This window comes from Talpa occidentalis, unplaced genomic scaffold (assembly GCF_014898055.3).
Source record: "Talpa occidentalis isolate TD23 unplaced genomic scaffold, MPIMG_talOcc4v2.1 talOcc4.12, whole genome shotgun sequence".
NCBI classification, from domain to species: domain Eukaryota; kingdom Metazoa; phylum Chordata; class Mammalia; order Eulipotyphla; family Talpidae; genus Talpa; species Talpa occidentalis.
This window is the reverse complement of record NW_023601212.1, coordinates 81,095,665-81,110,933: the sequence shown is the minus strand read 5'-3', so window position 1 is coordinate 81,110,933 and position 15,269 is coordinate 81,095,665. Positions and strand designations below refer to the sequence as shown.

At 49.2% G+C, this 15,269-nt stretch overlaps 3 protein-coding genes across 4 annotated transcripts; 2 read left to right on the top strand and 1 right to left on the bottom strand.

Moving 5' to 3' along the window:
• The first annotated feature begins 80 nt into the window (after positions 1 to 80).
• CNPY4 (canopy FGF signaling regulator 4) lies at positions 81 to 4,366 on the top strand. Its single transcript, XM_037507002.2, has 6 exons — positions 81 to 320; positions 2,205 to 2,331; positions 2,430 to 2,526; positions 2,753 to 2,875; positions 3,396 to 3,513; positions 3,604 to 4,366. Exons 1-6 carry the CDS (start codon positions 209 to 211, stop codon positions 3,753 to 3,755), a joined length of 729 nt encoding a protein of 242 aa, XP_037362899.1. The 5' UTR covers positions 81 to 208; the 3' UTR covers positions 3,756 to 4,366.
• Positions 4,367 to 5,026: 660 nt separating this feature from the next.
• Positions 5,027 to 7,113, top strand: MBLAC1 (metallo-beta-lactamase domain containing 1). Its single transcript, XM_037507001.2, has one exon. It carries the CDS (start codon positions 5,040 to 5,042, stop codon positions 5,892 to 5,894), a length of 855 nt encoding a protein of 284 aa, XP_037362898.1. The 5' UTR covers positions 5,027 to 5,039; the 3' UTR covers positions 5,895 to 7,113.
• LOC129145524 (paired immunoglobulin-like type 2 receptor beta) lies at positions 6,174 to 14,994 on the bottom strand. Of its 2 annotated transcripts, none has more exons than XM_054693659.1 (6): positions 14,959 to 14,994; positions 14,085 to 14,474; positions 10,842 to 10,985; positions 7,138 to 7,168; positions 6,714 to 6,745; positions 6,174 to 6,555 (listed from the first exon to the last, which is right to left on the bottom strand). In XM_054693659.1, the coding sequence occupies exons 2-5, from the start codon at positions 14,449 to 14,451 to the stop codon at positions 6,736 to 6,738; spliced, it is 552 nt and encodes a 183-aa protein (XP_054549634.1). In that variant the 5' UTR covers positions 14,452 to 14,474; positions 14,959 to 14,994; the 3' UTR covers positions 6,174 to 6,555; positions 6,714 to 6,735. The 2 variants fall into 2 exon arrangements, with proteins under 2 accessions (XP_054549634.1, XP_054549633.1); XM_054693658.1 differs by lacking the exon at positions 14,959 to 14,994 and adding an exon at positions 14,781 to 14,903.
• Positions 14,995 to 15,269: the final 275 nt, after the last annotated feature.

Sequence of the window (15,269 nt, the reverse complement as noted above, 5' to 3'; positions counted from 1 at the left end):
CGCGGCCAGGACCTTCGGGAGGCGCCACACAACCTAGGCGGGGAAGCCCGAAGCGCTACGAGGCCCCACCCACTTCGGGGTAGGCACTGCGCGTGCGCCTCCGGCACCAGTTTGGACTGAAGTTGCCGCCGAGCGCCTCGGAATTTAAAGGGGCCGCTGTGTTCCCTGAGTTAGCGTGAAGGCTAAGGGTGGTGGACAGCATTTTGTGATGGGACCTGTGCGGTTGGGAACGTTTGTTTTAATTTTGGCGGTGTACGGTGCTTGGGCTGGGACGCCGAAGGAGGAGGATGACACGGAACGCTTGCCCAGCAAATGCGAAGGTATCAGTAGGGATCAGCCTCCTATTCGCATCCCTCTGCCCCACCTCCCTCCTCTAGGCTGGACCCACAAGATGTGTGGTCGCTGGATTTCTTTGAAGATCTGAGGGAGGTTCTGGTGGAGCTTGGCAGAATTCTACAGTTTGAACGGGGTCAAGGGAGGGAACGTATAGTGCTACTCACCCCCCACCCCCAAACTATAGCACTACAATTCCCAGGAGACTTTCAGAGGGAGCCCGCTCTTTCTTGCTGACCTGGGCCCAAATGGTTTGTGGTAACTGTAGTTTAGAGACTATTTGCCCTGGACGACCAGCTCTACTGAGCATCGACCAGCTCTACTGAGCATGGGTGGAGTGTGTGTGTGTGTGTGTGTGTGTGTGTGTGTGTTCCCTTCCCCCAAGCCACCAGACCTAATCTGGAGAGTCTGCAGGGGCGGGGTGTGAGGCTCATACCTGTGGACATTCTGTGCTCCACCCCAGCGGAGACGCTCCCAAATTACAGGTCCCACGTCGTCCTGAGGGGTTTTGGGGGTGAGAAATCAACCCTTGAAGCTCATAAACGAAAGAAGCCACACAACTGGCAGAGGTTCCCCATCAGAGTGAGGCTTCGCAGAGGGTGTGAACTGGATGGAATTGAATTTACAGCGAACAGCATCTTTAGCTGTATTATGTGTGGGGCCCAACTGGGAAGGGCTCAGAGTTGGGCTTTGAGTCCTCTGGTTCCATAGTTTGTTGCCTTCCGGACTCAGTTTCTTCTGTTCCCCTTCACTTAACTCCACATTGCATTTCAGCATCAATGTTCCTCATGACTTGGTCCTAATTTCACCTCTCCTTTCACTTGTGTCCCCCTTTTTTTTTTTTTTAAATACAGTAGTCCTTGCTTCAACACCTCTTCAGGCCTCTTGCTGTGATCAGAATAGAGCCAACTTTTCTTGGGCAAAGCGTGTATGTCTCTATGTTGTGTCTACTCTTGTAGCCTCAGCCTTTCTTACATTTCCATACCCCAACTCCCATTCCAAAGTGTCCATACTTAAGCTACACTGAATTCTCACTGGTTATTGAGCCTGCCTGATCCTCTTGCACCTCTGTGACTTTGCATGTTGTTTCTCCCTTTGCCTGGAATAACCATCTCCCTTCTGCATTAGGTTCTTCAAGACCCAGTTTAAACATCACCTCCTTTGGAAGTCTTCCTTTTCTGTCACCTCCCACTATATTGTAAGCCCTTGGAGGGAAGGAAAGTCTCTGTGTATCTCAGGTCCTAGCACAGTGCCTGGCACATTTGTTACTTGCCCCGGTGTTTACTTAGCTTGGCCTGTCTATATAGGCCATTCCCTTTCTTGGGACCCACCGCATACCATCTCGTGAGCTAGGTGATGGAAAGACAGTAGTGGAAATTGCAGGCTAGTAGGAAGTCAATAAATGATCATTGAATGAATTTTGCATTTCTTAACACCTATTGGGTTCCATCACACCATACTGTCATCTTTTTATCCATCCCCAACTACATTTTCATATCCTGTGAATAGGGATTGCGGTTCTTAATGCCTTCTGTATTGCTCTTGTATATACAGAATGTGCTCAATAAATGAACAACAAACACACAGTGCTCTCTATGTGTCAGGCATTATTCTGGCGCTTCACTAGAGAGTCACTTCTTTTATCCCCATCACACCCTTGTAAAGGAGGTACTATTATTTACCTTTAGAGGTAAAGAGACCAAGGTGCAGCAGGCTAATCACACAGGTATGAAGTGGTTGAGTCAGGATTCCAATCCAGTCAGTCTGGCTCCAGTCTATACTTGTAAACATCATGCACTGCTGTCTTTGCTCATCTGCAGAATGAGTTGCTGGTATTTTTGTCTGTCTTTCACGTCCCCTTGGACATTTAGTGTGTAAGCTGCTGAGCCTGGAGCTTCAAGAAGAACTGAGTCGAACTGGCCGATCTCGAGAGGTGCTGGAGCTGGGGCAGGTGCTGGACACAGGCAAGAGGAAGAGACATGTCCCATATAGCGTTTCGTGAGTCTTTCTTGGTGCTCCTCCATGTTCTGACCCCTGAAGGAGCCCTGGCATCTCCTGCAGCATCCAGAGAGTCTTTGTTTTCTCTCTCCCCACAGAGAGACAAGGCTGGAAGAGGCCTTAGAGAATTTGTGTGAGAGGATCCTGGATTACAGCGTTCATGCTGAGCGCAAGGGCTCACTACGATATGCCAAGGTCAGAGTCTTCCCAATGCAGCACCCTACTTCTCAGAAATAACAACCTCTATCCCCCAGGGCCAGTTTCCCCAGCTGTGGAGTGTCCTCCCCAGCATTAGATTCTCTCATCTTACCCTCATGGTATTCACCACTGAGTCTCTAGGACTTGGCAAAGTTGCCATGGTGGAAAGGGGAAAGAAAAGGCAGTCAGTGGCTTGGACTGATTCCAAATTTCCATTTCTCAGGGCCAGAGTCAGACCATGACAACGCTGAGAGGCCTGGTGCAGAAAGGGGTGAAGGTAGATTTGGGGATTCCTCTGGAGCTGTGGGACGAGCCAAGTGTGGAAGTGACTTTCCTCAAGAAGCAGGTAGGATGGGATATTGCAATGCCCAGAGAGGTGAGAAGGGAACCTCAGAGGGAAGCTAGGGAGGTCCACCTCTGAGCAGGGACAAAAGGACAGAGTGAGAACTCTGCCATTGATTGAAGTGGCCCCAGGAGCATATCAAGAGATAATGATGGCAAATAATATCCACTGCCACTTAATGAGCACCTACTGTGTGCCAGATTCAGGGCCATATGCTTTCCAACTGCTGCTTCATATTACTCTCTCAATCTGAGTTAATAGGTACTATTAGCCACTTCCCATTTTACAGACAAGGAACTGAGAATCAAAGAGTTAAGTAACCTATTCAGTAGGGTAGGTGCCCGTTAAATGTTTGCTGAATGAATGAGGTTCACATGTCTAGTTAATCAAGTTTAACCTCTTGGGCTATCTGCCTCTCCAAGGTCAGTAAGGTGGGGTAGGGGAGACAGGAAGTGAAGAGTAGATTGGAAGGTTACCAAAGTTCAACAGAGCAGACACACTTCTGACCCTTCTGTTTGACCAGTGTGAGACAATGCTGGAGGAGTTTGAAGATGTCGTAGGGGACTGGTACTTCCACCATCAGGAAAAGTCCCTACAGCATTTTCTCTGTGAAGGTCATGTGCTCTCAACTGCTGAAGCTGGTAAGTGTGTGGGTTGGCCCCTTTCCAGCCAGGTTAAAAACTCCTTAACCTTAGGGTCAATATATAATTGTTTTCTACTATCCCATCTAGCATGTCTACAGGAAACTTGGACTGGAAAGGAGATTACCAATGGGCGACAGAAGACAGAAGAGGAAGAGCAAGATGGGGAGGAGGAGGAAGAAGAGGAGGAAAAGATGACCAACACACCAGGCCACCCCAAGCATGATCCAGAGGATCTTTGACTCTTGCCTTTGAGCCCCCAGGAAGGACAAAGGTCGTGGAGAAGAACCTTCAAGTCTGAGCTCTCCCTGTCCCAAAGCTTTAAGAGTGTGTGTGTGTGAGTGACCCCACCCCAGAGCTTATAGTTGTTCTCGCCCATCTGGTCTCAGGCAAGGCAGGTGGTACAGCTTGGCATGGCTGTGGGGAGAAAGGTGGGAGCAGCAGGTGGCCTGCCCCAACAGATGAGTCTTTTGCCTGCCATCTACCCCCTTGTCAGGTGTGTGTGATGACAGCTTTTCCCTTTAAATATCTCTAATACTCCCCACCCTACTCAGACATCAGTGATGGCATAGGCCATGTGGGCCTTGAGAAAGTCACTTTACCCCTCGGAGGTCTGTTTTTAGACCCTTACAAGGAAGAAGCCGCAATAGACATTATATATACACTACCTGCATCCAAGAGGTCACGTGCCAACAAACTGAACGGAATGGGGGAACTCTGGATGGGAATGGGGCCATGGTGATAAGTAAGGTCGAGTACATACTCGGTCTACTTCATACTAATTTCACAGGTGCCAAATTTTCTATGTATCTAGTAAACTTTTTCAGTACCAGCTGGGCCCCAAATTTCAAACTGTCGTGCACATAAGTGGTCGATGTGGGAGCAGAGAATAAGGGCCATTGGCCACCGCCCTATTAGAAGCTAAAGGAGCTTTATAATTTTGCAGCCCAAGTAAGCAGACAGGGATCATTCAATTCAAAACCAACTAGGCTTAGCTTTCTGTGGCCTCTGTCTGCGCATGCGGGAGAACGCGCCAAATGCACTACGCGCTCCACTTGGGCCACCATACTTTGGGCCTACGGGAGCGCGCAGAGGCCACAATTCCTTGCAAGCGCTTCCGCTCTCTGGTCTTTCCTCGGAGTGAGGCGAAACCCAAGAGAAGCGATAAACCTAGATCACAACAACCTAGTGGACAACAGTTGTGGTGAGAGTGAGGAAATACAGGGATAGCCTTTGGAAGGTGATGGGACCCACCGAGCGAGACGAGTGGGGCGGGGACTGCAGACGTGGAGGGAGGGCGGGGTTGCGCGAACGGAACTTCGGGAGATACCATCTTCGAAGGGGAGTAGAGGGCGATACCACCTTAAGGGTGGGGAGGCTTGACAAACAGAATTTTTTTTTTTTTTTTTTTTGCAAACAGATTTGGAAGGGGCCGTTTGGCGGGTACCGAGCGTTTGTGGGAACCCAGAGGGACTGGACCTCGCCCACCGCCCCACTTCCTTTCCCTGGTCCGTCTCTTTCCGGCCATGAGCAGCCTCGTGAGGACCGAGCCGCTGCGCGGGGAGCCCCCTCTGCTGGTGCCGGGCGACCCCTACTCGGTGGTGGTTCTGCTGCGGGGCTACGCGGAGCCTGAGGGGGTCGGTGACGCCGTGCGTGCCGACGGCTCCGTGACCCTGGTCTTGCCCCAAGCTTGGGGCCGGACCCCCAGCTCTCCAGAACCGCCTCCCTGGAGTGGAGATGCAAAGACCGCCCTGGAGGAGGCGGCCCGCGGCCCCATCCTCGTGGACACCGGGGGCCCCTGGGCTCGGGAAGCACTTCTGGGGGCCCTGGCCGGGCAGGGCGTGGCCCCGGGGGACGTGACTCTGGTGGTGGGGACCCACGGACACTCGGATCATATCGGGAACCTGGGGCTGTTCCCCGGGGCGGCCCTGTTGGTGTCGCACGATTTTTGTCTTCCCGGAGGTCGCTACCTTCCTCATGGCTTAGGAGAGGAGCGGCCGCTGAGCCTGGGGCCGGGACTGGAGGTGTGGGCCACACCAGGCCATGGGGGCCAGCGGGATGTGAGCGTAGTGGTGACGGGCACGGCTCTGGGCACCGTGGTGGTGGTGGGCGATGTCTTTGAAAGTGATGGGGACGAGGACTCGTGGCAGGCGCTGAGCGAAGACCCCGTGGCCCAGGAGAGAAGCCGAAAGAAGATCCTAGGCACTGCTGATGTGGTCGTGCCTGGACATGGAGCTCCCTTTAGGCTGGTCAGGAAAGCCTCGCAGCCTGAGACTCTGGGAAACGGACAGCTGAATCCTGTAGTGGGCGAAAAGGAGCCACGGTGCACCCATAAGCCCTGGAAAAAGCTGGACGTAGCACAGTGCTCTTTCCCCTGCTGACACCAGTAGCACTGTTTCAGCCAAACTCTGACTAAGTCCTTTGGCCAGCTTTGTGCTGCTGCTGTGGTCTTCATTAGAATAATGGAAGGGTCCCCAAAATAAAGCTAGGAAACTACTGAAAAATCATACTGCCCTGATGTGAATGTAAAACATTAACAATGATCATGCAAATGAAGTCAGCAATTACAAGGCAACACTTGCCTGTTTCTCAAAGGGTGCAGGTTGCTAAGAGTGAAGGTGCAGAGCATAGAAGCAACACCTTAGCTGACATTCATTCATTCCTTCATTCATTCAACGAATAATTGACACCTGCAATATCTCAGCACTGTTCTAGGTTGTGGGACTATAAGGCTGAGCTCTCAGATTATATCCTACTAAGGAGATAGACAAAGGGGAGGGAATTGTAGCAGAAGGTTTTTCTCTCAGGTCCTTAGTGGTCTTCAGCGCATGCTGGCTTCTGAGCCCTGTGTGTCTGGCTGGAGTTATGGGAAGCCGTGATCCTTCTGTGCAGCTTACTCCAGGGAGGTCATTCAGTCCCACTCCTTAGGCCTTTAAGGTGGAGTATAGGATCACCTCCTGGGGGCTCCGGTTGGAAGGTGTTGCTGGTGAGATTGAACTGGAGAGGGTGAGGGAGGCATAGAAGATTCATCTAGAGTAAGAACTGAGAGGGAGATTAGTCAATGGAGGGGGGGAGGGCTGTCCCTTCCCTAGAGCAGACACCACACCTAGGCGTCCTGTCCAAACCACAGTCCCTCAACTTCCCACCCAGCTGTCTCCAGACTCCCCTTTCATGCTTTCAGGCCCTAGTCTGCTACTTACCTTGGGGTCCAGCTTGGGGTCTCTACGTTGTCCTAGGGAAAAATCAAAGTGTGCCAGGTCAGTGGCATGCCAGCCGAGGTAGAAAAGTGGACAGGGACTCCTGTGGTGAGGTCATCTGCTAGGTCAGGACCGGGGTCACATGAGGGTGTGTGGGGAAGAAGGAAGGGCCAAGACTGAGGGGGGAGTGATGAGGAAGGGACTTAACTTTATGCCCAGTGTTCTCGTATTTCTCCTCACTGTTTTGGAAGGATCCCCTGCTTGGGACCAAGAGGGCGGGAAATGTGTTAGAGGCCAGACACAAAAGAATGAAAACTTGACCAGTTAGGAGCCATTTAAGGTAGTAGACGGGCAAATAGAGCTGTTCTCATGAGGAAACCTCCCGCTCCCCAAAGCAGCCCTGACGCCCTAGAGGACAGGCTCTCACCTGGCCGGGGTTATAACGCCAGCGCGCAGACCTGTGGGGAGACCAGCAGCGTGTCAGTGTGGCGCCCGCAGACACCCTCGTCCTGTCCTCTGTGCTGCTCTGCTGGGACCATCCTTGGAGAGGCCAGCAGTGAAGCAGCTCTGCCGACACCCATCTGGGAAGGGCCTGGGCTCGGAGCTGGCACCTGCTGGCACCCTGAGGCCACCCATCCCATCCTGCTCCTTTCCTCAACCACTGGTCAGGACACCCGCTCTTCTCTGGTGGGGCCCCCTCTCCCCGTCCTGCCTTGCTTCCTTCTCCCTCCGTTCAGTCCCTTCTGCTCCCTGGACCTCCACCCCTTCCTTCCGTCTGACCACCGGCACCCTGACAAACCAGCCTCTGGGCTTTCCTGCGGAGGGCGGCTCATTCCCTCTGCCATCTGTGGACCTCATGGCTGGAATCGGTGTTTGCACTGCAGTCCCTTCCTCGTCACCTCTGTCCTCTGCTGACACCCCTGTGGGGCCTGTGCCCTCTCCCTCCACCTCCTTCCTGAAGTGTCTCCGCAGTGTTTCCCAGGGACTCTGCCCCAGTTCACACACATCCCCGCCACCACCCAGCACCACCCTGGCGGTCTCGTCATTGTGAACATGAATATACAGACGCCCTGTTTAAATGAGGTCTAGAGGATAGAAAGAATATGTCCACACAGGGATCTGGTAGCTGCACAGCCAGCTCTAGGCACGAGCCTGCCTTGCATCTCTCCTGGAAGGTGACGCTATTTCTCCCCACCAATGGAAGTGAAGAGGAGGTTCTCTAGAGAGTATGTAGGGGGTCATTAGCCTTGGGTCCTGGGAAGTGTTCTTGGGTCTTGACATAAACACACTCTCTAATTTGCCATTTCTTTCTGTTGTTCCAACCCAATATGCTGTTGGACTGAGTTTTTATGTTTGAATTCAACATGATCTGTGGGGACGACCTTCTGAACACCCTGGACTTGCCCATCTCCCCCGATTCCAGAAACTTTCACTCAGACATATTATGGACTTAAAAAAAATCACGGAAATGAAGTACTCTGAAATATTAAATGTTAGTATCACTTTTATACTGTGACTTTACTTCTAGCTCTCTTCTGTCATTATCCTGCTATCCCTGTGCTCTGACCCACTGGAGTCTCGTGCCTTGATAATCTACTTTCTTCTGGTTCTCTGAGCTCCCTACTGCGCCCTCTACCTTCCATTGCGCCTTTTTCAGTAATTACTTGACCTTCACTGTTCCCCTGCCCTTCTGCCTCCCTTAGCTGACAAATTTCCAATCGTGGATGTCCGATGGCAGAGCAGGCTATTTGCTTATCCAATATCCATTCATTTCTTATCAGTTACAGAATCTAAATTTTATTTAGAGCAGCAGTGTGTTCCCCTGCAGATAGATGTGCGACATATCACTAAATTCTAGCCAATAAGATATAAGGAGAAGTTGTGAGTAGGACTTTCAGGGAGGTTCTTTAAAAGGATGATGGGTAGCTCGGCCTAGTCTTTTTGCCCTTTCCTCCTTGCTCCTATTTTCAGCCTGGACCTGGACCTTTCAGAAGTAATGGCTGGAATCAGCTGCCATCTTGAACCATGAGGTAATCTTCAGGACAGAAGCCAGTATCCAGGACAGAGAGCAGAAAGGCTAAATGTCAGGGACTGAAATTGCACTTTGGGACCCTCCTCTCTGGCTTACAGGCTGGAAGGAAGACCAAAGCCCCTGCATAGACTAGAGTCAGAACTGCCTGTTCCTGAAGAAGTCGTGCCAAGAAATCCATATGCCTGTGTGAGCACTGGGTTAGTAAGAGTTATGGAATTTTCCTAGTTGGCTCACGTCATCAGACATAGGTCACCTTGTCCAGTTTCTTGCTCACTAATAAAATCTGGATGAGCTAAGAATCATGTACATGACAAACTTTCATGTCCTTTATGCTATTATCCCAGACTCAAAAGAGTGGGTTCTTTGTCCTCTAGGGAGAGAATTCACCAGAGACTACTAGGGGTAACTGAACCAAGTGAGGCTTTATTAGAGAGACTTATGCATGGGGAAGCCAGTACAGGAAAGGGGAATTTGGCCTGGCTCCTTGAAAGGAGTTAGGATGAGAAATTTAAAGTGCAAGTCCATGAGGTGGGAAGGAGGAGAGCAGCATCGCAGCTTGCTCTGGGTTGGGCTATGAGCAAGCATGTGCAGAAGGGTTACATTCCAGCTGTGCATAGTGCTCTTAGCCTTATCAAGCATTTGCATCTCCATGATTCTTTCAGAATTAGGGAATTAGGGAAGTGACTAAGCTCCACCATTTACCTTCTTCTACATAGATGACCTCAATGTATCTTTACATTTTTAATGTCAGTAACTCACTGTTCCTACCTATACAAACTAAATTCAGACTTGTGTTTGTTGGAACAGTCCTCACAGAATAAAATCTGGGTTTGTTTTTTTTTTATTTCACAGAATAAAATCTGTTGGATCACTTCCTGGGTTCAAATCCCCACTCTTAATTTTTGAGTAAACTCACTTAACTTTGCTTGCCCCAATTTATTTAAGTCAACATTCTTCATCTCTGACCCTCATCCTCACTCTCAGGAGAGAACCACAACGGTTTCTGCTCTGCAGAATAAAAGAAAACCCTATTTGTATGTAGTTGAATTTATCAATATTTTTGTTAATGGCTTTGGTTTTTATGTTATATGTAGGAAGCTTATCTCCAATCCGTGGTTATAAAATACTCTCACATGCTTTCTTTAAGCATTAGGGCTATATTTTCCCTCATTTAAATCTTTGATCTCTGTGGAATTTATTTTGGTGCAAATTATAAGAAGAGAGATAACATTTTTTCTCAGATGATTATTCAATTGTTCCATCACTGTGTATCGGATTACTCATCTTTCCATATTGATTAAAAATACTACCTTTTAACCTATTAAATTCTGATATATATTTGGGGCTGCTTTCATCCTGCCTATATTTGGGGTTTTCTCTTTTTCCATTGGTTTACCTATTGCATGTTGTATGTTTATCTACATGCCAGTATTGTATCATTTTAACTATTGAAGTTTAATAATCATAGGTGTTAATGCTCATAGTGTTTACTCTGTGTCAGGATCTATTCAGTCATCATGAAAACTCCTGGGTAAGTGTTACTCCCATTTTACTGATGAGAAAATTGAAGCCCAGAGTAATAATATTATTGTACTAACTAACCTAAGTAGGTTGTGAAGCCAAAAGGAACCACTGTTTTCTGCAAAATGTGGTCTTTGACCTCTCATGTTCCTCAATCCAATCACAGTCTTCCAGGTTTCCCCTCTGAAACTCAAGAGATAGGAACTGGAAATATTCAAATTTATGGAGAGGGATTTGTCTACAGCAGTATTTCTCAAGCTTGATGAGGCACAATTATCGCTTGAGGAGACTTAGAAATGGAGATTCACAAGCCTAGACCTCAAGTCCAGCAGAATCTGTGTTTTTGTAAGGTAATAGAAATACTGAGTACCTGGTCACAGATGGCAACAAAGTTGTTAGCACTGAACAGGGGCTTGAACCCTTGGGTCATAAAAGTCTGATGCTTTACTGACTGCACACCCAGTCTCTATAGGATCTATGTTCTTAAGGGGACACCTGTGGTTGTTCGGATTCTGGTGAGTGTGAGAAATACCCAGTTGGGAAGGCTGGGGAGAGGGTGAGGAATCTGGACCACTTACCTTTGCTTTTCTTCCACCAGAGGTAGACAATCAGTCCCAAAATTGCAATTTTGAGCACAGAACCCACCAGTGCCACTTTAAATACAGCTTCTGAACGCAGGGACCCAGACGCACTGAGGTCAACTGTGGTAGTTGTGTTGTTGGCTGAGAAGACAAAAAAGAAGCAAATTCTCTCCTGAAGGAGTGCAGATTTCTGGGTAAAACACATATTTTTCTCTAGTTTGGGATTATTGGGAATAAGGGAAATCTCTGACACTCTTACAGAGGGAGGGAAAGAATAGGTAAGACACTGAAGATTTAGAATCCACATCACTCAGTTTAAATCCCAACTCTACAACTGGTGAATGGTGTGTCTTTGAATACCATTTCATCACCTACAAACAGAGGTAACTAAATCACAGAATTACAAATAATTTTTATTGTGGTAAAATATATAAGACATAAAATTTACCGTTTTAACTACACTTAAGTGTACAGTTCAAGTGGCATTAAGTATATTAACATTGTTGTAGAACCATCACCACTTCCATCTCCAGAACTTTCTCATCTTCCCAAACAGAAATTCTGTCCCTATTCAACAATAAATCCCCTTCCCCCACGACCAGTCTACTTTCTGTCTGTGAATTTGACTACCGTAAATACCTCATGTTTAAGGAGAATCATGTTTTTTTACAGGATTGTTGCAATAAGTGAGAAACATTTGCAAAGCACCTAGTGTATGCTGGAATGTGGGGTTTTTTTAAAAAAGATTTATTTATTCATGCATACAAGAACCAGGGTACAGGTCAGATGTGCACAAGGGTGAGAGGATTCATCAGAGACAGAGTGGGGAACAGAACAGGCAGACTGACTGAAATATACTGCTGAGGGGAGCAGCGGGTGTGACAGGAGAGGGCTGCCGCGCCTGGAATGTGGTTTTTTTTTTTTTTAAATGTTTGTTTGTTTTTTTTTAAAGATTTATTTATTTATACAAGCACTGGGTACAGTCAGAAGAGCGGGAGGGTGAGAAAGAATTCACCAGAGCCAGAGCGGGGAGCAGAGCAGGCAGAAGGACCGAAGCACACTGCTGAGGGGAGCAGCGGGCGGCAGAAGAGGTCTGCGTGCCATGTGGGACCCCCCTCCGGTGGCGGGGGAGCAGCCGGGGATCGAACCGGCACTGCAGAGGCTGCAGGCAGCTTTGCAACCCAGCGCTCAACCGCTGCACCACTAGGGAGGCCCCTGGAATGTGTTTTTAAGGCTAAATTAATATACATTGATCTTTAGATTCTATTAATTGCATCTTCTTTAAATGTATCATTAAAATTTTGACCAAATATTCAGTCAAAGAAAAGAAAGATCCAATTGCAGTAAGATATTTAGGTTGGTATGAACCAAATTTACTGTCTACTTTTATGAGAAATTAATAATAAAAGTAAAAAATACTATCCTTGAAAGACAATTTTAAATATTTTTTAAAGATTTATTGATTTATGCATACAAGAGCTGGAGTGTAGGCCAGAGTGGGTAGGGTGTGCTGGGGGGGGGGGTTAGGATTCATCAGAGACAGAGTGAGGAGCAGGACGGGTGGAGCTACTGAAATACACTATTGAGGGGAGCAGTGGGGGAGACAGGAGAGGTCTGATGTGCCATGTGGGTCAGCTCCCTGCTGGGGAGGGAACTCATGGTGCAGTGGCTTGTGATAGCTTGATAGCACTGAGACTATTTTTTAACAAGATTTATCTATTTATGCATACAAAAAGTGGGGTATAGGCCAGAGGTACGTGAGGGTGAGAGGATTCACCAGAGACAGAGTAGGGAACAGAACAGGTAGATTGACTGAAAACACTGCTGAGGGTTGCAGTGGACAAGACAGGAGAGGTCTGCTACACCGTGTGGGTATCTCCCATGGCTGGGGATCGAACTGGTGTTGCAGAGGCTGCGGATAGCTTCATAGTGCCGTGCTTAACCCCTTGTGCCACCAGGGAGGCCCTTTATGAGTGATATTCACTGCAAATATTCCTTTAGTGTGATGTTTGCATGGTGGCACATCACTGGACTGAAAACATTTCTTATATGGCTTTTCTATGTTCCATGTGTTTTTTAAATAATGAGCATCACTATCCAGTTAATTTCTTTAATTGAAAATATTAATTTATTGGTAACAAAACTCACAGTAAATGTATCTGAAATGGAGAAATGAGAAAAGCAAGGAAGAATTAAGGAAGGAGGAAGAGGGATTTAAGGACAGTGAAAATCTCCCCCAAAAGGCCATCTTAGGAAATTTGGAAGACTGTAGGGAATATTAATACAAGGCTGTCTTGCTTAATTCAGGTGTGAGCCACATTCTTTGCTCTGAACCCAGGATGATGGTCACGATAAGGCAGTGGGGCCTCCCTGGTGGTGCAAGGGGTTGAGCACCACACTATGAAGCAATCCGCAGCCTCTGCAGCACGAGTTTGATCCCCGGCCAGCCAGAGAGAAACCCACATGGCATGGCAGATCTCTCCTGACTCTCCCGCTTCTCCCCTCAGCAGTGTATTTCAGTCAGTCTGCCTGTTCTGTTCCCCACTCTGTCTCTGGTGGATCCTCTCACCCCCCGCATCTCTGACCTGTACCCCAGCTCTTGTATGCATAAGTAAATAAATACTTTAAAAAAACAAAAAGATAGGGCAGTGGTTTACCCAGGGGAGGCAGGGACAGTGTCCCTCCTGGCCCCAGAGCAGAAATTCACCACCGCCATTGTTCAGAGCCACCAGCTCAAGTGATTAGAAAGAGACAGACTTAGTTTTCTAAATGATTGTCTGCAGACATTGTACCTCCTTTACCGCCTGCACCAGGGCGAGAAAGATAAACCAGGTTCAAGTTCTGACTTCCTACGGAGTCACATGGGAAGATCTATAAACGCAACACATCCCATCATCAGGTTAAAAACAAGTCAGCAGCATGGGCCTCCCTGGTGGTACAGCAGGTTGAATGCAGCTCTGTGAAGCTGTCCGCAGCCTTCACAGTGCAGGTTCAATTCCTGGCTGGCCAGGGAGATTCCCACATGGCGTGGCAGACCTCTCCTGTCACGCCCGCTGCTCCCCTCAGCAGTGCATTCCAGTCATCTGCCTGTTCTGCTCCCCACTCTGTTGCTGGTGAATCCTCTCACTCTCCAGTACCCCAGCTCTTGCATAAAAATAAATAAATCTTAAAAAAAAAAAAACCAAACAGGTCAGCAGCCTCGGCGGTGGGTGCCCAATCTGCAGGGCAGCTGGAACTCACCCATGGTGATGTTGAGTCTGGTCCCGCGGATGGACTGCCAGATACTCTTGCCATGGTTCCGTGTGTTCAACTGGACCCTGCAGAAGTACGTAGATTGATCCTCACTCCGCAGGTTCAAGATCTGGAGGGAGCCATTACTACAATCCTCTGCCCAGTGCAGGACCAGCCGCTTCTTGAAATCCTCATGGATGAAAAGTGGGGTTGTGTTATAGATGAACGCTCCGTGGAATTGTTTCCATCTCCAGAAAATCCTCACATCAGGAACCTCGGCCAGCTCCCAGGGGTGATGGAAGGAGAAGGGGATGTGAATGGAGCCACCCTCAGGGGCTGAGAGGTGCTCAGGTTGCTGGACCCAAAGGCTGTGCATTGAGTTGGATCCTGCTGAGCTACCTAGAGGAGGGAGGGGGAGAGACTTTGAACCCCCAGCAGAGACAAAAACAATAACCCCAGTGAGGCACCCTCCCCCAGGGCAGTGCTGTGACATGTGGTAGGAGTGGCCCTCTGGCTGGGGGTCCCTCTCCAGGCTGGAGGCAGAGGGAAGTGAGGGGTGGCTGGGCCGGGCACCATGGTCCTGCCCTCTGCCAATGGGGGTGGGCAGCAGACCCCTTGTCCAGTCTCCCACCAGAGCCCCTTCAGGATCTGTCCAATGGCCCTGGGGTCGGGGAGGGGGCAGAGCCAGGGAGCCTGACCACTCACCAGCCTGCAGGGGTGCTGGCAGCAGCAGCAGGGGCAGCAGCAGGGGCAGGCCCATGCCTTGCTCTGCTCCCAGGGGATGAGAAAACACTCAGCGCTGCCCAGGCCAGGCCTCTGGCATCAGAGGGTGAGGCTCAGGCTCCTTTGAGAACAGTGGGAGCAGAAGCTCCACCAGACTCACCCTGAAAATCACCAGCACTTCCCTGTTAATCTGGCTTCTTCTTTTCCTATATTGCAAAAGGGCTTCCTTTGTGGTCAGTGTAGAGAGAGCTTCATGTAGGCCCAGCCCCACCCCTACACTGAGAGCTGAAATTCTGACCTTGACCAGCTAGGCCCTCTCCCCTGCCTCCCTGCCTCTGCCAGGCCTCTGGGCATCACATTCAGCCCCCTGGACCTAGTGAGATGCCCAGGAAGCTAAGAGTTGTGAGGCATGATTTCTACTAGGAGATGTCTTGGCATGTGTCCCCTGATTTTGTCATCCTCCCTTCCCCC